The 21,802-nt window shown below is 37.1% G+C and overlaps 1 protein-coding gene across 1 annotated transcript in view; it reads left to right on the top strand.

Moving 5' to 3' along the window:
- Positions 1-21,802, top strand: part of DMD (dystrophin) — a 2,044,437-nt gene that overhangs the window by 755,910 nt on the left and 1,266,725 nt on the right. The window contains exons 24-26 of the mRNA XM_025371836.1: positions 2,503-2,616; positions 3,592-3,747; positions 16,759-16,929. Of these exons, the coding sequence (XP_025227621.1) occupies positions 2,503-2,616; positions 3,592-3,747; positions 16,759-16,929 (441 nt within the window). The remainder of the gene's footprint in view (positions 1-2,502; positions 2,617-3,591; positions 3,748-16,758; positions 16,930-21,802) is intronic.

Genomic DNA, 21,802 nt, shown 5'->3' with positions numbered 1-21,802 from the left:
TGCAACAAGATGCTCCTGGATTTAAATCCCAGCCTAGCTACTTAGTTTTTGTGCTTACCTTTTACAAACCGAAGCACTAAGCAAACCTAAAACATTCTTAAATGCATAGCATGTCTTTACTTATAAACATATGTGTACATGCATACCTATGTAAATACTGCATGAAAATATCTATTATTTACCACGACCAGTGGCCTAAGAGGACACAATTACATGCCTCTTGTCATCAGTGAGTCCACATTCTAGCGAAGGAGGAATGTAGATATATTCATTTCCTATGGCATCCTAACAAACTGCCAGAAATTTAATAGCTTCAAACAACACAAATTTATTACAGTTCTGGAAGTCAGAAGCTCAGAATTAGTCTCAGTGGGCTAAAATTAAGGTGTCAGCAGGACTGTGTGTGTTTTGGAGGCTTTGAGAGAGTCTGTTTTTTGGCATTTTTAGCTTCTAGAAGCATTCCTTGGCTCATGTCCCCATCCTCCATCTTCAATGTCAGCAGTGTAACATCGTCCAGTGTCAGTTTCTCTCTCCCTCTCTATCTCCATCTCCCTCTCATTCTACCTCTCCTCCTCCTCTTCCTCTCCCTGTCCTGTTCCTTGTGTTGACTTCCTTTTAATTAGGACCTTTGTGATTCCATTATGCCCAGGTGGATGATCCAGTATAATCTCCCCATCTCAAAATCCTTAAAGTAATCACATCTGCAAAGTCCTTTCCGTCATGTTGGGTAATGTACTCACAGGTTTCAGAGATTAGGGTGTAGACATCTTGGGGGTAACATTATTCAGCCTTCCATGGTAAATAAAGCAATATGGGAAAGGTTGTCACAGTAGGCAGGAAGGATATCTAACATAAACTAGAAAAAAAGATTATGAAATATTATTGGAACATAGATTATCTCTGCTATAGATTGAATAGGTAGAATTTAGTTAGATAATACCGAGAAAGGAAGAGTTCTTGAGAAAGCATCGCAGCGTTTTCAGTTAACTGGAATAAGTTCAACATTGGGGAGACAATATATATGGGGATTAATAAAATATTATGGTTGGAAAACTGGTTTGGGAGTAGACAGTGAATGGCCTTGGATGCCACGTTTTACAATCTGAGTTTTAATCTAATGGTAATGAGAGTGATAACAATAACAATAAGAAAAAACTGCTATTGGTTAAAGAGGGAAATAATATGATTCCACTTGTGTTTTCAAAACACTCCCATGGCAAGAGGAAGGAGGAGAAGAGAAGATTCCTGGCTTCACTGTAGATCAATAATTAGAATGAGGTAAGACCGAGGCAGATATCAAAATGAGCCAGTGCATTAATGGCGTCAGTAATAAGACCTGAACAGACCAGGCACAGTGGCTCACGCCTGTAATCCCAGCACTGTGAGAGGCCGAGGTGGGTAGATCACGAGGTCCAGAGATCAAGACCATCCTGGCCAACATGGTGAAACCTCGTCTCTACTAAAAGTACAAAAATTAGCTGGGCGTGGTGGTGCACACCTGTAGTCCCAGCTACTTGGGAGGCTGAGGCAGGAGTAATCACTTGAATCTGGGAGGTGGAGGCTACAGTGAGCCAAGATTGTGCCACTTCACTCCAGCCTGGGTGATGGAGCAAGACTCAGTCTCAAAAAAAAAAAAAAAAAGGACCTGAACAAGGACAGTGAAGATGTGGAAAAAGAGCAAATGTAGACTTGAAAGATAACAGCAAGGTGATCATGTTGAAGTTCTCTGACTTAGATAAGTACTTTAAAAATTACTGTTAATCATCATATTAAAGGGGAAACTTTCTGTGGAGCATGTATTTTCAATATACATTTAAGTAAATTGGAAGAAAACTCATGTAGACAGTAGAGTTTAATCATACTTTTTAAAAGTAGCGAAACAGCAGAAAAAAAGGTAATATGGCAAAGAATCATGGATGAGAGATATTGGCTATTTATAAATGATAAAAGATGATGATTTTTACCTGATCATTACTTCATACTGGTCAGACAAATAAAAACAAAAGCTCTCTCTTCTAAGATGACAAAATCTTAGTCCGAAAGTTCACAACTGGAGGGACTATTTAAACTGTCATCTGTAGAAAACAATTTGTGAAGTTCGAGTTTAGGGAGGCTATAAAGACACCATTACATTGAGTTTATTGTTCATAGTTTGTTTTATGTACTGTAAGGGCATATTGTTAGTATTCTCATGAGTTGTTTTGTAACTTAAAATTTCTCTAGAGGGGGATATGATTTAATGTTCTTGAGAGTAACGTCATAAAACCACATTTGGTAGTAATTTTTTATTTTTAACAATAGCAGACTTCACACACCAGTGCTCATACAGTAGACCATAAAAACGCAGTCTTAGTAAAAATATTCTTTTCCTCAAGAGCTACTTAGAGACATCCTTTAAACATGGGAATCGTTTTTGGGCTTGTGTTTAGACATAACACAATGATGAATTGTATTAGAAGTAATCAGCACACCAGTAATGCCTTATAATGGGTCTCGTTTCAGAATCACATACAAACCCTGAAGAAATGGATGGCTGAAGTTGATGTTTTTCTGAAGGAGGAATGGCCTGCCCTTGGGGATTCAGAGATTCTAAAAAAGCAGCTGAAACAGTGCAGAGTATGATTTTTATATGATGTCTTTAATATGAATAATTTTGTATGAATATTACTTGGTTAGATCAGTGTTTTACAGCTGGGGTGGATTTTGCCCTCCCCTCCCCAGGAGATTTTTTTTTTTAATGCTTGTAGACATTTTTGATTGTCATAACTGGGTTGGGGGTGGTGGTTAGATGCTACTGGTGTCTAGTAGGTAGAGGACAGAGATGCTGCTAAGTATCTTTCAGTCCATAGAACAGCCCTCCACAACAAGGAACTGCACAATCTAAAATGTCACTAGTGCCAATGTTGAGAAACCCTGGGTTGAGTAAGTGAGGAATTGACAAAGCATTGCCTTGTACTCAACGTCACTTGATAACATTATTTTGCTATAAAATGCAGTATAATTTAAAGGTAAAGAATCCTTTGAGCTACTTGTTATTTCTTATAACAAATTATTATTCATACTGTGTTGTTCTCTTCATGTATAATGCACTGTACTATAACACAATATGTAGTTTTGAAATAATATTCAGTATACCATTGTCATGCAGCAGGAAGAAAATAATCTTGCTCTTTAAATAATTTTTTTTACAATACAAGCTAAAAAAGCAAATCCACCTTCACACCCATTACACTGTAAACAATTATCTGCAATATCCTGCGTTTGAAAATGAAAATACTAACCAAGATAGTAAAGTATGAAGCCCATTTTCACACATTTTTCTAACCAGAAATATTAGATTTATTTCCTTTTGTTTCTGATATAAGTAAAATACAAATAATTCCCCACTGGATTCATGCCATAATAACCATTGAACATTTTTGCAAGACTGTTATGCAGTTGTCTATATCAATATATTTGTATCTCAGATTTTAAAAGACAAAAATCCATATGCGATGCCATCAGTCCTAATTTTACATTTTCTAGCTATGTTGCATATTTAATATGTGGCAGTAATTTTTTCAGCTGGCTTAAATTGACTCATTTTCTTAGCTTTTAGTCAATGATATTCAGACAATTCAGCCCAGTCTAAACAGTGTCAATGAAGGTGGGCAGAAGATAAAGAATGAAGCAGAGCCAGAGTTTGCTTTGAGACTTGAGATAGAACTGAAAGAACTTAACACTCAGTGGGATCACATGTGCCAACAGGTATGGACAATGTCTTTCACTGTGGCTAGCCTCAATGTAGTTAAGATTTCCTAATGTCTCCCTTCACCGTTACTTTTGTTTAAGGCTTTGTTCCTACGCTGTTGCTTTAAAGCACAATTAATTCTGACAAATTAATCTTTTTTCTAGCATATATAAATATTTTCATAGTATGTATTTTAAATAGTACACATTCATCTTATTGTGGTCCTAAAATGACTTTCTTGAACACAGCTGTCATACTGAAAAATGAAATCCTATTCGTAGTCATTATTTTCAATCCACGTTTTCTTCAGAACATAAATGTATAATAATAGATTAAGAAAAATACATTTCACAGGGATATTTGGTACAAAATAAAATGAATGGGTAATATATGTGTGTGTAGAAATAGGGTAAATAATTTTTACTTTTGATTAACATTTCCAAGTTTGGCCTCTTCAATACATTTATTATTTATTTATTTTATTTTTTGGGACAGGGTCTCCCGCTGTGCCTCTGTCACCCAAACTAGAGTGCAGTGTTGTGAACTCGGCTCACTGCAGCCTCAACCTCCTGGGCTCAAGCAATTATCTCATCTCAGCCCCCACAAGTAGCTGGAACTACAGGCGTGTGCCACGATGCCTGGCTAGTTTTTGTTATTTTTTGGTAGCAACAGAGTCTTGCTATGTTTCCCAGGCTGCTTTTGAATTACTAGTCTCAAACAATGCTCTTTCCTTGGCCTCCCCAAGTGCTGGAGTTACAGGTGTGAGCCACCACACCCGGCCGACATCTATTTTTAAATAACAATTAAGATTCAGTAACCATTAAGAATAGCTGAATAAAAAAAAACCCACAAAATGACTGTACACTCATATTTGAGTTTCTCATTTTTCTACAGAAGAATATTTTATAGATACCTATTTTATAGTTAAATATTAAATGATGGACAGTAAGATACATTAAAAAATAGTGTATATCAAATAATTTGTGTTCAGAAGGTAAAATTTTGAACTAAAGCAATGAATACTTTTAAATCACCAATACATTAGTCCCTGATGATCTGCAGTTTTGCTTTCCATGGTTTCAAATGCTTGTGGTCAATTGGAATCCTAAAATCGGCGAGCACAGTAAAATAAGATATTTTGAGAGGGAGAGAAAGAGAGATAACTTCTTCTGTTTTATTAGCTGTTAATCTCTTACTATGCCTAATTTATAAATTAAATTTTATCATTTGTATGTATGAATAGAAAAAAACCTAGTGTATATAGGGTTAGGTATTATCTATGGTTTCAGGCATCTACTGGAGGTCTTGGTATGAAAATGCCTTCCACAGATACAAGGGAACTACTGTGCCTTTTTGGAAATTAATAAGGAGTTTCAATTTACGTGTTAGAGGCAGTCAGTCTCTCGTTACTGCTAAGTAAACTTTCAAAATAGAAAAGAAGTAATGTCAAAAGGCAAAAGCTACATTTGAAAATGAAAAAAAAATTAGAAAAGTCAAGGCAAATCACTCAGCTAATACAATCACTGACAAATGTTCATTGGTTCTATTAATTCATAGATGAGCTATCCCTGGGTCAGCTAGCTCATATTCTTCTTCTGAAGTAAGTCAGTGCTAGAAGAAAAAAGTCAGTGCTAGTCAGGAAAAAAAAATTATATTACTTAAATAGTAGATTATACTACTGATGTTTTCCTGGAAGGCCAGTATGAAAGGTATTTGTTTTTTGTTTGTTGAATGTTCTTAATGGATGAATAGAAAGAGCACCAATTTATGTAGAGCAAGGGGAAAACAGCAAATAAATGAATAAATAAATAAAATAAATTTAAAAAGGTATAAAACTAACAATATTACTAAAACCTCAAGGTTTTTACGTTTTATAGGAATACAATTTGTAAAGGCTGTCTACTCTTAAAATTTCTTTACTTAAGACCTTATGTCTGTTATATGTACTAAGAATTTGTTGTTCAAGAGAAATATTTTAAATACATTCATCTGTTGCATAACAGAAGAGCTATAGATCAAGCTATGTTCTGATCCCCATTTTCTAATCTTAGAGTATTATATGTATCTGTGCTTTTCCTTCGAGTATCACTCTGGCCATGTTATGACTTTGTAGATAAATGAGTTAGGTTGTGAAAGGAAGGAACAATGCACTCATGTAGAAGAGGAACAAGATGCCGTAAAAACAAGGAAGCCAGATGTGAATACTGGTACCAATTCAGTGTTCCAGAGAGGAGAATGGAAATGAAGTGTAAATCTATGCATTACAGAAATATCTACAGACAAAATAAGTGTGTGATACAGTCTTTTGGGTTAAAGATAATTCCTTATTTGTCACCAGATGCCAATGTCTGCAAAAACATAAATAATTTGGAACAAAATTGTCCAAATATCTGATATATTTGAGGATGCTTTGACATCCCATGATCTAATTTTGGATGTATAAAATAATTATGATTATTTTAAATTCTAAAGGGTATGTATCTAAGTTTTTAAAAATCTAGATTCTAGCTATTAAAAAATTATCAGATATAAGTGGGGAATAAAATAGACATTGTACTTATCCTCATGGAGATAAGAGTTTAGTGGTGAAAACGGAAAGTAAATGGGTAAACACATTATCACAACAATGTCTGGTTTTAAGTCTTGCTATACACTCTGAATGTACCAGTAAGAACCCTTTAAATGAGAGTAACAGGAGCAGGAAAACCACTTTCTATTGGGTAGTCAGTAGAGTCTTTTCTGAAGAGGTGAAATTAAAGCTGATACCTCAGTAGTAGGAACTTGACAATTTGCTGTGTGACGGAATTCTGGCTAGAAAATGAAGTGGAGGAAACATCTGAGACAAGAGAGAGCTTAACATGTTTGAGGAGCCAAAGGAAGCCACTGGAAGAGGAGCAGCATGAGCCAGGAGAAAAAGAAAGGGAAAATGAGTCAGAAAGGAATATGGAAGTCACAGTGATGATTTACTCATTATGTCAAGTACTTTGGAAAGTCATCTGACTTTTAGGCACAGGACTGGCATCACTTCATTTCATTTAAAACAGTTGTTTAAAGTTTGCTGTATATTCCTATTAGAAGAATAATAAATCAAAAGGGCTAAAGTGGAAGCAGGTAGGGATTGCAGTTGTCCAGGTAGAATAAAAAACACGCAGGAAAAAGGGGATGTTTGTGGATATTGTACTTTTCTGAGGAACCTCCATGCTGTTCTCTACAGTGACTGTACCAGTTTATAGTCCCACTAACAATGTAATATAGTTCTCTTTTATCTGCACCCATGCCAACAATTCTTTTTTGTGTCTTTTTGGCAATATACATCCTAGCTAGGGTGAGATACCTCATTGTGGTTTTGGTTTGCATTTATCTAATGATTACCGATGTTGAAATTTTTTTCATACATTCATTTGCCTTTTTTTTTTTTTTTTTTTTTTTTTTTTTTTTGAGACGGAGTCTGGCTGTGTCTCCCAGGCTGGAGTGCAGTGGCCTGATCTTGGCTCACTGCAAGCTCCACCTCCCAGGTTCACGCGATTCTCCCGCCTCAGCCTCTCAAGCAGCTGGGACTACAGGCGCCCGCCACCACGCCCGGCTAGTTTTTTGTATTTTTTTTAGTAGAGACGGGATTTCACCATGTTAGCCAGGATAGTCTCGATCTCCTGACCTCGTGATCCACCCGTCTCGGCCTCCCAAAGTGCTGGGATTACAGGCTTGAGCCACCGCGCCCAGCCTCATTGGCCATTTTTGTCTTCTTTTGAGAAATACCTGTTCAGATTATTTCCCTTTTTTTTTTTTTTTTTAAATTATACTTTAAGTTCTAGGGTACATGTGCATAACGTTCAGGTTTGTTACATATGTATACTTGTGCCATGTTAGTGTGCTGCACCCATCAACTCGTCATTTACATCACGTATAACTCCCAATGTAATCCCTCCCCCATCCCCCTCCCCATGATAGGCCCCAGTGTGTGATGTTCCCCTTCTCGAGTCCAAGTGATCTCGTTGTTCAGTTCCCACCTATGCGTGAGAACATGCGGTGTTTGGTTTTCTGTTCTTCTGATAGTTTGCTGAGAATGATGGTTTCCAGCTGCATCCATGTCCCTACAAAGGACACAAACTCATCCTTTTTTATGGCTGCATAGTATTCCATGGTGTATATGTGCCACATTTTCTTAATCCAGTCTGTCACTGATGGACATTTGGGTTGATTCCAAGTCTTTGCTATTGTGAATAGTGCCGCAATAAACATACGTGTGCATGTGTCTTTATAGCAGCATGATTTATAATCCTTTGGGTATATCCCCAGTAATGGGATGGCTGGGTCATATGGTACATCTAGTTCTAGATCCTTGAGGAATCGCCATACTGTTTTCCACAATGGTTTAACCAGTTTACAATCCCACCAACAGTGTAAAAGTGTTCCTATTTCTCCACATCCTCTCCAGCACCTGTTGTTTCCTGACTTTTTAATGATCGCCATTCTAACTGGTGTGAGATGGTATCTCATTGTGGTTTTGATTTGCATTTCTGTGATGGCCAGTGATGATGAGCATGTTTTCATGTGTCTGTTGGCTGCATAAATGTCTCCTTTTGAGAAGTGTCTGTTCATATCCTTTGCCCACTTTTTGATGGGGTTGTTTGTTTTCTTTCTTGTAAATTTGTCTGAGTTCTTTGTAGATTCTGGATATTGGCCCTTTGTCAGATGGGTAGATTGCAAAAATTTTCTCCCATTCTGTAGGTTGCCTGTTCACTCTGATAGTAGTTTCATTTGCTGTGCAGAAGTGCTTTAGTTTAATTGGATCCCATTTGTCAATTTTGGCTTTTGCTGCCATTGCTTTTGGTGTTTTAGACATGAAGTCCTTGCCCATGTCTGTGTCCTGCATGGTATTGCCTACGCTTTCTTCTAGGGTTTTTATAGTTTTTGGTCTAACATTTAAGTGTTTAATCCACCTTGAATTAATTTTTGTATAAGGTGTAAGGAAGGGATCCAGTTTCAGCTTTCTACATATGGCTATCCAGTTTTCCCAGCACCATTTATTAAATAGGGGGTCCTTTCCCCATTTTTTGTTTTTGTCAGGTTTGTCAAAGATGGTTGTAGATGTGTGGTATTATTTCTGAGGGCTCTGTTCTGTTCCATTGGTCTATATCTCTGTTTTGGTACCAGTACCGTGCTGTTTTGGTTACTGTAGCCTTGTAGTATAGTTTGAAGTCAGGTAGGGTGATGCCTCCAGCTTCGTTCTTTTGGCTTAGGATTGTCTTGGCTATGTGGACTCTTTTCTGGTTCCATATGAACTTTGAAGTAGTTTTTTCCAATCCTGTGAAGAAAGTCATTGGTAGCTTGATGGAGATGGCATTGAATCTATAAATTACCTTGGGCAGTATGGCCATTTTCATAATATAGATTCTTCCTATCCATGAGTATGGTATGTTCTTCCATTTGTTTGTGTCCTCTTTTATTTCGCTGAGTAGTGGTTTGTAATTCTCCTTGAAGAGGTCCTTTACATCCCTTGTAAGTTGGATTCCTAGGTATTTTATTCTCTTTGAAGCAATTGTGAATGGAAGTTCACTCATGATTTGGCTTTCTGTTTGTCTGTTATTGGTGTATAGGAATGCTTGTGATTTTTGCACATTGATTTTGTATCCTGAGACTTTGCTGAAGTTGCTTATCAGCTTAAGGAGATTTTGGGCTGAGACAATAGGGTTTTCTAAATATACAATCATGTCATCTGCAAACAGGGACAATTTGACTTCCTCTTTTCCTAACTGAATACCCTTTATTTCTTTGTCTTGCCTGATTGCCCTAGCCAGAACTTCCAACACTATGTTGAATAGGAGTGGTAAGAGAGGGCACCCCTGTCTTGTGCCAGTTTTCAAAGGGAATTTTTCCAGTTTTTGCCCATTCAGTATGATATTGGCTGTGGGTTTGTCATAAATAGCTCTTATGATTTTGAGATACGTTCCATCAATACCGAATTTATTGAGAGTTTTTAGCATGAAGGGCTGTTGAATTTTGTCAAAGGCCTTTTCTGCATCTATTGAGATAATCGTGGTTTTTTTGTCTTTGGTTCTGTTTATATGCTGGATTGCATTTATTCATTTGCGTATGTTGAACCAGCCTTGCATCCCAGGGATGAAGCCAACTTGGTCATGGTAGATAAGCTTTTTGATGTGCTGCTGGATTTAGTTTGCCAGTATTTTATTGAGGATTTTTGCATCGAAGTTCATCAGGGATATTGGTCTAAAATTGTCTTTTTTTGTTCTGTCTCTGCCAGGTTTTGGTATCAGGATGATACTGGCCTCATAAAATGAGTTAGGGAGGATTCCCTCTTTTTCTATTGATTGGAATAGTTTCAGAAGGAATGGTACCAGCTCCTCCTTGTACCTCTGCTATAATTTGGCTGTGAATTCGTCTGGTCCTGGACTTTTTTTGGTTTGTAGGCTATTAATTATTGCCTCAATTTCAGAGCCTGCTGTTGGTCTATTCAGGGATTCAACATCTTCCTGGTTTGGTCTTGGGACGGTGTATGTGTCCAGGAATTTATCCATTTCTTCTAGATTTTCTAGTTTATTTGTGTAGAGGTGTTTATAGTATTCTCTGATGGTAGTGTTTATTTCTGTGGGATTGGTGGTGATATCCCCTTTATCATTTTTTATTGTGTCTATTTGATTCTTCTCTCTTTTCTTCTTTATTAGTCTTGTTAGCGGTCTATCAGTTTTGTTGATCTTTTCAAAAAACCAGCCCCTAGATTCATTGATTTTTTGAAGGGTTTTTTTGTGTCTCTATCTCCTTCAGTTCTGCTCTGATCTTAGTTGTTTCTTGCATTCTGCTAGCTTTTGAATGTGTTTGCTCTTGCTTCTCTGGTTTTTTAAATTGTGATGTTAGGGTGTCAATTTTAGATCTTTCCTGCTTTCTCTTGTGGGCATGTAGTGCTATAAATTTTCTGCTTTAAATGTGTCCCAGAGTTTCTGGTGTGTTGCATCTTTGTTCTCATTGGTTTCAAAGAACATCTCTATTTCTGCCTTCATTTCATTATGTACCCAGTATTCATTCAGGAGCAGGTTGTTCAGTTTCCACGTAGTCGAGCGGTTTTGAGTGTGTTTCTTAACCATGAGTTGTAGTTTGATTGGACTGCGATCTGAGAGACAGTTTGTTATAATTTCTGTTCTTTTACATTTGCTGAGGAGTGCTTTACTTCCAACTGTGTGGTCAATTTTGGAATAAGTGCAATGTGATGTGCTGAGAAGAATGTATATTCTGTTGATTTGGGGTGGAGAGTTCTGTAAATGTCTATTAGGTCCCCTTGGTGCAGAGCCAAGTTCAGTTCCTGGATATCCTTGTTAACTTTCTGTCTTTTGATCTGTGTAATGTTGACAGTGGGATGTTAACGTCTCCCATTATTATAGTGTTTGAGTCTAAGTCTCTTTGAAGGTCTCTAAGGACTTGCTTTATGAATCTGGGTGCTCCAGTATTGGGTGCATATATATTTAGGATAGCTAGCTCTTCTTGTTGAATTGATCCCTTTACCATTATGTAATGGCCTTGTCTCTTTTGATCTTTGTTGGTTTAAAGTCTGTTTTATCAGAGTCTAGGATTGCAACCCCTGCTTTGTTTTATTGTTTGTTTGTTTTCCATTTTCTTGGTAGATCTTCCTCCATCCCTTTATTTTGAGCCTATGTGTGTCTCCGCATGTGAGATGGGTTTCCTGAATACAGCACACTGGTGGATCTTGACTCTTTATCCAATTTGCCACTCTGTGTTTTTGAATTGGAGCATTTAGCCCATTTGCATTTAAGGCTAATATTGTTATGTGTGAATTTGATACTGTCATTATGATATTAGCTGGTTATTTTGCTCGTTAGTTGATGCAGTTTTTTCCTAGCGTCGATGGTCTTTACAATTTGGCATGTTTTTGCAGTGGCTGGTACCGGTTGTTCCTTTCCATGTTTAGTGCTTCCTTCAGGAGCTCTTGTAAGGCAGGCCTGGTGGTGACAAAATCTCTCAGCATTTGCTTGTCTGTAAAGGATTCTATTTCTCCGACACTTATGAAACTTAGTTTGGCTGGATATGAAATTCTGGGTTGATAATTCTTTTCTTTAAGAATGTTGAATATTGGCCCCTACTCTCTTATGGCTTGTAGAGTTTCTGCCGAGAGATCTGCTTTTAGTCTGATGGGGTTCCCTTTGTGTGTAATCTGACCTTTCTCTCTGGCTGCCCTTAACATTTTTTCCTTCATTTCAACTTTGGTGAATCTGACAATTATGTGTCTTGGAGTTGCTCTTCTCGAGGAGTATATTTGTGGCGTTCTCTGTATTTCCTGAATTTGAATGTTGGCCTGCCCTACTAGGTTGGGGAAGTTCTCCTGGATGATATCCTGAAGAGTGTTTTCCAGCTTGGCTCCATTCTCCCTATCACTTTCAGGCACACCACTCAGATGTAGATTTGGTCTTTTCACATACTCCCATATTTCTTGGAGGCTTTGTTTGTTTCTTTTTACTTTTTTTTTTCTCTAAACATCTCTTCTCACTTCATTTCATTCATTTGGTCTTCAATCACTGATACCCTTTCTTGCAGTTGATCAAATTGACTACTGAAGCTTGTGCATGCGTCACGTGGTTCTCGTGACATGGTTTTCAGCCACATCAGGTCATGTAAGGTCTTCTCTACACTGGTTGTTCTAGTTTGCCATTCTTCTAATCTTTTTTCAAGGTTTTTAGCTTCTTTGCAATGGGTTCGAACTTCCTCCTTTAGCTCGGAGAAGTTTGATTGTCTTAAGCCTTCTTCTCTCAACTCATCAAAGTCATTCTGTGTCCAGCTTTGTTCCGTTGCTGGCAAGGAGCTGCGTTCCTTTGGAGAAGAAGAGGCGCTTTTATTTTTAGAATTTTCAGCTTTTCTACTCTGTTTTCTCCCCATCTTTGTGTTTTATCTGCCTTTGGTCTTTGATGATGGTGATGTACAGATGGGGTTTTGGTGTGGATGTCCTTTCTGTTTGTTTTCCTTCTAACAGTCAGGACCCTCAGCTGCAGGTCTGTTGGAGTTTGCTGGAGGTCCACTCCAGACCCTGTTTGCCTGGGTATCACCTGCGGAGGCTGTAGAACAGTGAATATTGCAGAACAGCAGATGTTGCTGCCTGGTTGTTCCTCTGGAAACTTTGTCTCAGAGGGGCACCTGGCCGTGTGAGGTGTCAATCAGCCCATACTGGGAGGTGCCTCCCAGTTAGGCTACTCAGGGGTTAGGGACCCACTTGAGGAGGCAGTCTGTCTGTTCTCAGATCTCATACTGCATGCTGGGAGAACCACTACTCTCTTCAAAGCTCAGTTGGAAATGCAGAAATCACCTGTCCTCTGTGTCACTCATGCTGAGAACTGTAGTCTGGAGCTGTTCCTATTAGGCCATCTTGGAATCTCCTCTATGTGTTTGTTAAATAGAGAACAAATAGAAACCTATATGTATGAAATTATAAAACATGTATACTTTCTAAATAATATATGGTTATATATTTTATTTATTAGTGGCTTTAAATTTGTGGTAAATAGTTATCAATAAATGGGATTTAGAGGTTAGGTGGATGTCTTTCTGGCAGCTTGCAGATCATTGTCTTTCTCTGGGTCAGTATACTCTTTGGGTGCAGTGATCCCCAGATCTCTTTCCTCACTTCTCTGACAGTCTGTCTTTCCGTCTTTCTGCAAAAACTAGCTTCTTGTTTTACTGAGAAAATATAAGCAATCAGAATACAAGTTGCAATACTCTCACTGACCTGCATATAAGATCATAGACTCTACTTTCCCTTTGTTTACATAGATGAACTTTCTGTGCTTTTGTCTAAGGCCAGCTTTTCCACATAGGTACCTGGATCCCTTTCCCTTTTTTTCTGCAAAAGAACATTGTACCAGCTAATGAACAGCCCTCTACCTCCTACATCTTCCCTATGCTACATCATTCCCATCATTAGAGGATTATTCTGTCTTATCTCCTGTCATTTAAAAAAGTCTTCCATTGGACAACAGTTTCTCTAGCAGCCTCTCCATTCCCGTTTCCCTTTACAGAAATTCCCTTCTCTCCATTTCACTCCTTCCCTTCTCTCGAAACCAATTAAGAGAGCTAATCAAACTGTTATCCTCACTGTTCTTTTTTTTTTTTTAATTTTTTTTAAAATTAATTTATTATTATTATACTTTAAGTTGTAGGGTACACGTGCATAACGTGCAGGTTTGTTACATATGTATACTTGTGCCATGTTGGTGTGCTGCACCCATCAACTCGTCATTTACATCAATTATGCTGCTATAAAGACACATGCACACGTATGTTTATTGCAGCACTATTCACAATAGCAAAGACTTGGAATCAACCCAAATGTCCATCAGTGACAGATTGGATTAAGAAAATGTGGCACGTATACACCATGGAATACTATGCAGCCATAAAGAAGGATGAGTTTGTGTCCTTTGTAGGGACATGGATGCAGCTGGAAACCATCATTCTTAGCAAACTATCACAAGAACTGAAAACCAAACACCGCATGTTCTCACTCATAGGTGGGAACTGAACAGTGAGATCACTTGGACTCAGGAAGGGGAACATCACACACCGGGGCCTATCATGGGGATGGGGGAGGGATTGCATTGGGAGTTATATCCTCACTGTTCTATTGAAGCAAATTTTGTCAGGGTCACCAGTGAATTCACATCACTAAATCACTAAATTCAGTTGGCTTCTGTGTCATCATTCTTTCTTAATTATCTCTTAGTTTTCCCTGACCACTGTCAATATCCTTGGTGGTTCTGTTGCCCTGACCACTAAATTTGAAAGTGTTCCAGGGCTCAGTGTGTGGACTCCTTTTTTTCTCCTATTGCCACTCACTCTCTGGGTCACCTTTTCAAGCTCTATGGTTTTAAATGTAATCTGTAAGTGGTTCTTGCTGTAAGATTTTTTTTTTTGTTTAACAATCTGGACCTTTCTAATGATCCTAGACCTTCATACCCATTTGCCCACTCAACACCTCCACATGGATTAGTAATAGGCATATTAAATCTAACACGTCAAAACAAAATTCCTGATGTACACTGCAGCCTACTACCCTAGTAATTTGCCTGCTGTTACAAATGGCAACTCCATCTTTCCACTTATTCAAGCCAAATCCCTTGAGATTTTCTTGTCTCCTATATTTCTCTTATAGCAAAATATCTATTCTGTCACCAAATGCTGTCGTTTTTACCTTCAACATCTACAGGGTCCAACAATATCTCACCATACTTGTACATGCACACATACACTCACACACAGACAAAAATATGTATGTGAACGCATAGTTTTTACTACACGTCTTGGCTGAATTCCATTAGTCTCTCTAATGTTTTTGTAGCTTCACCAGTTGCCTTAAAAGATTGTAACAGCAGAGTATCTAAGTAGAATTTAGCAGCATGTTGTCTTAAGTTTATAAAATAGCAAAAATAGCAGCATGTTGTCTTAAGTTTATTATAGGTTCATTGACTACACAATCACATTTACACCTTTTCTAGTACAGTTGCAAGACATACTGTTCTAGATGTGTTAGGGTGAAGCATTTATTTACATTTTACTAGATCAAGTGCTACATTTACCTAGGTAAGTAAAGAACCTGAAATGAAGTATTACCTATATTAGGCTCAAAATGGTTGTAAATTCTAAGGAAAATCAATGTGATGGTGGTTCTACACATATTTACTGCTGGGCAAAGTACCACGAACGCTTCATTTTACTGAAACTGTCCATTATATATTAAAACAATACTGTGAAAACTCTGTTACTTAAAATATATAATGCTTTTTAAACCAGAGAGAAGAATACCATCTTTTGAATAGGTTTACATTTTAAAGTAAATATGAACACTTATGTATAATAATTATAATACTGTAGAATGCCTTGTAACAAGGTATATGATTTTCTTTTAGGTGTTTTAAGTTTTGCATTTTTCTGGTTAATGAGTAATGGAGTCCATTGTAGAAAGTTTCACTTTTCAGAAATCTGTGAGGCTTTAAATAGCAGATGTTTTCTATAACCACAGACTCTTTTGCAACTTGCATTTTACACACAAAAGTTTATATTGAGCCACTTTTCATTTCAGTAAAGATGTATTGGTGATGCACAGTATCCCATAGTGTATATATGTCATAATTTATTTAATCTCCCATGAAAGCACCTTTGGGTTGTTTTCAAGATGTTTGGTCTTTAAAGCTGAATTAAATAATGTATGTGTTATTCTCTACACTTTGGCTGGCATGATTCACTCTCAAAAACTGGAAGTTGACAGATTCATGGACATTAACATTTTTGTATATTTTGCCATCTTACTATGTAAAGGGTTGTATTATGTTGGATATTTTCCTCAACGAGTATTAAAAAACTTTGATTTTCCCACATCCCTGCCCAAAATGTGCTCTTTATTAATTATTATTTTTCCCCATCTTATCTGTGAAAATGCATTAATTCCCTTCAATTTGCAGTCATTTAACCATAAGTGATACTAGAACGTCTTTTACATACGTATATTGCCATATATTATCTTCTTTGTGAATTGCCAAACTACATGTTTTATGCACTTTTCATTTTTCTTTTTAATTTATGAGAGTTTTCTGTAGATACATGATTATGAAGTTCTTAGAATATTTAAAATATTAAAACATTATCAAAGAACACAAAGAATAACTATTTCTGTGTATGCCAATAAGATTACTTTTCCAACTGAAACATACTATTTAGAAAAGTCTTGTTTTGCTGTAGTCATAGAAGAGGATTGTCACACAAACAGCTGAATTATCATCATAGGGCAATACATTCATTTTATTATGTATGCCAAATAAACAGACATGTCTTATTTTCACACTTATGGGAAATTGAGTGTATCTGATCCCCAGGAGTTATTTTCTTATGCATATAAACTTTTTCCTTCTTTATCATTACTCTCTAAGCTTTGTGTTATTTACATACTGATCAAATAATATAATAATAATGTTTCATTGCTGTCAGTAATCATGTTTTGCTTGTTTGTTTTATGGAAGGTCTATGCCAGAAAGGAGGCCTTGAAGGGAGGTTTGGAGAAAACTGTAAGCCTCCAGAAAGATCTATCAGAGATGCACGAATGGATGACACAAGCCGAAGAAGAGTATCTTGAGAGAGATTTTGAATATAAAACTCCAGATGAATTACAGAAAGCAGTTGAAGAGATGAAGGTAAAAAAAGGGAAAACTAAGTAAAACAAAGCAAATAAATGGAAAAAGAAATGCAGCATTGCTTGAAATTGTATACAGTATGCTCTTTCCTGGTTCTAAGAGAAGAGGTTGATTTTTAATTAATAATTTTAATTAATTTAGCTTCAAGTTTAATCTGTGTTTTAACAATCTTAAACTGTTTAATTTTAATGCATTGTGGTCAATTATGAATATTGAAAATCACAATTTGAAAGAATTTTCCCTTGAAATCATATAGTATTAAGAGAGCAGAATCAACTCATCACATTAGCTGTCTGTAGCTGATGTAAATGCATGTTGAAACTGTGCAAAAGTATTCTTGAAAAGGCAAATTTACAATGTAGTCAACAAACTGTGTTAATTTGGTATTTTAAAGGCGTTTCTTAGAATTTGGTAGCACTAAATATTTGAACCCGTAGCCTTTAATATGGATACAAAGGACTGAGTTTACATGTACTTTTCTTGGAGCAATAGAACAAAATGTAACATTGACTTATGACCAATGAAACTGGTATGTAGTATGGATTTGGAGGTGAAGCCTGGAGTTGAACCTACACCGTGGCATTTTGTATGGCCTTGGGCAACTCAGTAGTCAATATAATCCTCTATTTTATCGTGTTTATGTCATCATACATCCTCACTTGAATGTATGAACTGTTGATTGAAACTAACATGTAAGTAAATTGCCTAACTCAGAGTTGGTGCTCAGTTAGTAGCTATAATCATAACTATTATTTTTATGTACTAGCAAGAACATAGAGAATAACATGTGAAATATTAATACTGTAGATCTTTGTTTGGTTCAAGGATTGTGACAAGGAAAAATCATTGTGGAGCCAGATACTTGAGTTTAAAACTTAGTTTGGCCCCATGCCAACTGTATAAATTTGGGTGAGTTACATAAGCTTACTGAGCCAAATTCCTTTATTTGTGAACTGGGTATCAGAATGTCTGCTTTCAGAATCATTAGAGGGATGAAATACGAAGTTTCTATCACAATGCCGAGCACAGTATAAATGATCATGACTCGTTATTTATTTATTTATTTATTATTTTTATTTATTTATTTATTTTTTTTTTTTGAGAAGGAGTCTTGCTCTGTCGCCCAGGCTGGAGTGCAGTGGCCGGATCTCAGCTCACTGCAAGCTCCGCCTCCCGGGTTTACGCCATTCTCCTGCCTCAGCCTCCTGAGTAGCTGGGACTACAGGCGCCCGCCACCTCGCCCGGCTAGTTTTTTGTACTTTTTAGTAGAGACGGGGTTTCACCGTGTTAGCCAGGATGGTCTCGATCTCCTGACCTCGTGATCCGCCCATCTCGGCCTCCCAAAGTGCTGGGATTACAGGCTTGAGCCACCGCGCCCGGCCTTGACTCGTTATTTATTATTTTAATTGTGAAAAGGGCCAAATGGTAAAAAATTGTCTACTCTGTTATATAATTTATATAGTAATTCAGAAATATTTATTATAGTTAATTGTGGAAAGTAACTCACATGAAAACTCAGATGTTTAAATACCGAATCTATCATATGGCTTTAGTCAAATGTTGAAAGTATCTAATATACTCCATAAATATGTATAAATATTATGTATCTATAAAAAACTATAATGAAGAAAACATTTGTAGAAATAGTAATCATTTCTAGAGTATGAAAAAAACAAAATTAATCTAGCAATAACGTATTCATCAACTAAAACTTACTGCATTCTTACTATGTGCCAAACACCCTCTAGATACTGAATATAGAGGGTGGTGAGCAAGACCACTGCCTTGGAATTTACATTCTAGTGTTCTAGCGTGTGGTGAGGAGCAGGCAATAATTGGAAAAATAAATGAAATCGTTTGAGGTGATGATAATTTGCCTAAAAGTAAATCTGGATTTTGAGATCAAGAATGAACAATGTTCAGGCAGGAGTTGAGGGTGGTAGGATGCTATTTTTGAAAAACTTGACTTGTAGAGATTTTATGAAGAATTGTATGTAATACGAGAGAAATGAATTCTAAGGAAAAGAGCATTTAAAAAAATCTTAATGGAAGCACATTGTAATCAGAGAGCATAGCTTCTGCAAAGACCTTGAGGCTAATTGGGGAGAGAAAGAAGTCTGTCTGCCTGAAGGAAGGAAAACGGGATAACATCTCAGATAAGTCTTATGAGGTAGGCAGATGTCTGTTAACAAAGGAGTTTTGTTAGAATATTACAGTTGTTACTCTAAATGGAATAGAAAAACCATTGGAGTATTTCAAAAGAGAGACCAAAATAATTTAAAATTTGACTTTGGGGAGGTCACCATGAGGAAAACTTTATCAGAATGTGAGAGCTAGAAGGTACTTTGAAAGTAGTGTAATCCACACTTCTCTCTGTACTTATCAGAAAACTGTAATTCCCAGAGGTCAAATAATGTAGCCATAGTCACAGACTTTATTTGCGATAGAGCCCACAGGATTGAAGGTATTTTATTCTATTTCATCTCATCCTTTACTTTCCTTTCTCCTTTCTCCTTTTTCCTTTCCTTTCCTTTGAATTGTGTGTCACTCATACGAACTTTCCTTTTGTATCTCAATTTCTTTATTGTCTGTTCTCACTGTATCTATTTATGTATGGCCACTACCTCAGATCCCTAAGTAGATTATATAGTCATTTGTGTTCAGCTGCTCTGATTCTCCTTGGGTTCCTTTGGTTTAGTCTCTCTTCTGGCCCTCTTCCCTCTCCCTATGAGCAATTTGCCTATCTCACCAACAACCCAGTCAGATCTCTCTTAATTTTCTGTGCTCTAGAGGAAACTGTCTCAAATTTTTGATATTTGAAAACCATCCTTGAAATGAAATGAGTGTTCCAACAAGTTTGTCTATATTCTTTTTTTTTTTTTTTTTTTTTTTTTTTTTTTGAGACGGAGTCTCACTGTGTCTCCCAGGCTGGAGTGCAGTGGCCGGATCTCAGCTCACTGCAAGCTCCGCCCCCCGGGTTCACGCCATTCTCCTGCCTCAGCCTCCCAAGTAGCTGGGACTACAGGCGCCCGCTACCGCGCCCGGCTAGGTTTTTGTATTTTTAGTAGAGACGGGGTTTCACCGTGTTAGCCAGGATAGTCTCGATCTCCTGACCTTGTGATCCACCCGCCTCGGCCTCCCAAAGTGCTGGGATTACAGGCTTGAGCCACCGCGCCCGGCCAAGTTTGTCTATATTCCAACTTTGTAGCTAGGCCAATTATGAAAACATGTCAATGAAGTTTGTCTATATTCATTGACATGTTTTCATAATTGGCCTAGCTACAAAGTTGGTTTAGTATGGGGGTCATAGTAAAAAGAGGTAAACTCTGGAAGCCTCTGGCAACAACCATTGAAAGAATTGGCAGGAAGATTTCATTTCTTGATTTTCCAGCCTGCTACTCAAGACAGTCTCTTTATGTCAACTTCACTACCTGGAGGTTAGCAATAGTACCTTGTCCAGACTGCCACCTGTGCTCATTTGATAGCTAATTTTTCTTTATTGTCAGAAGATACTAACAGACCTACTTTGACATCTCTCCCTGATACTCAAAGAAGAAATAGAGACCTCCCCTTCTGTTTATGTTCTTTCCTGTATTTTACTTGAAAATGAAAGTGCTGTTTTGATAACTTATTTTTCCCCTGAAAGGAAAACTTTTTTTGACATAAAAGAACCCAGGGCAGTGTATGATAAACAGCCTCTGATTTTAAAACTTTTATGGAGATCAGCAATGACTATATGCTAAAACTTTATACTAAAACCCTTTGAAAAACAATCTGGAAATGTATTAACTGTTTTTATTTTTTAAAATTTGTATACTATCAGAACTCTAGTACTAGTGCTTGCCAGAACTTGCACATAAAGTGAGAATAGTAAATACACAAATACATTTGTATAATCATTTCAGCAGTGATTCCTGCACCTGAATGGACATCAAAATCACCTGGAAGACTTGTTTAATACACAGAGTGCTGGGCCCTGACCCCAGAATTTCTGATTCAGTGAGTCTGGGGTAAGGCCTGAAGTTTTCCATTTTTAACAAGTTTCAGTTGATGCCACGGAACAAGTTCTAGAGTGATTCCAAGGACGCTGACTTTAAGAAGCACTGGTGTGAAATACTAGCAATGAAAGACGGCAGAGCATATCATAGTTAGATTCATGGAAAGAAACAGCCACTGTTTTTATGAGGATTTGTGTCGAAACTGTACCAGTCATTTAATTTTCTACCTTTTCTCCTAGTAGAGAAATTCATCATCATCTCCTTTCCTCATGTGTACCTGGGTTAATACATTTTGCTCTTCCTTCTCCGAACCTTTCCCAAGATCTCAGCCTCTTATTAAACAAGAATATATGAAGCCTAAAAACCAGGGAAAGAAGTGTTCTTCATTCTACATTTTTATATAATTGCTTGGGTTATTTATAATGAGTATAAATTGTAATTTTATTCATTGGACTGACTACAACACGCTCCTTCCTCAGCTCATGGAACATTTGACACCAGCTTAACAGAAACTATGAGAAAGAAAGGATGTAACTCTGAGGATGATTTCCTTAAACTCTCTGAACCTCAGTTTTCTGGTGTCCAATATAGAGATAACAAAACACATCTGAGAAGGTTTGGTTAAAGATCTAATGAGGTAGCACTTATCACATGGCTGGCACAGAACACGGTAGCACATATTAAATGATGAATGGTAATCAAACTTGTTGATTATACTGTAATTACTAAAGTCAAAATACAATTTGTGTGAAAACAAACTCTATGCTCAGTGATGCCAAAAAGCTGGTTTATTTAGAATATTAAACTAAAGATTTCAATCAATTAAAATCGGTGAAGGTAAACATTCTTTAGGCAAAACAATTTGCATTTTCTGA

Source organism: Theropithecus gelada, chromosome X, assembly GCF_003255815.1.
Source record: "Theropithecus gelada isolate Dixy chromosome X, Tgel_1.0, whole genome shotgun sequence".
In the NCBI taxonomy this organism is placed as follows: domain Eukaryota; kingdom Metazoa; phylum Chordata; class Mammalia; order Primates; family Cercopithecidae; genus Theropithecus; species Theropithecus gelada.
The sequence above is the reverse complement of the archived record's forward strand: the minus strand, read 5'-3'. Positions and strand labels throughout refer to the sequence as shown.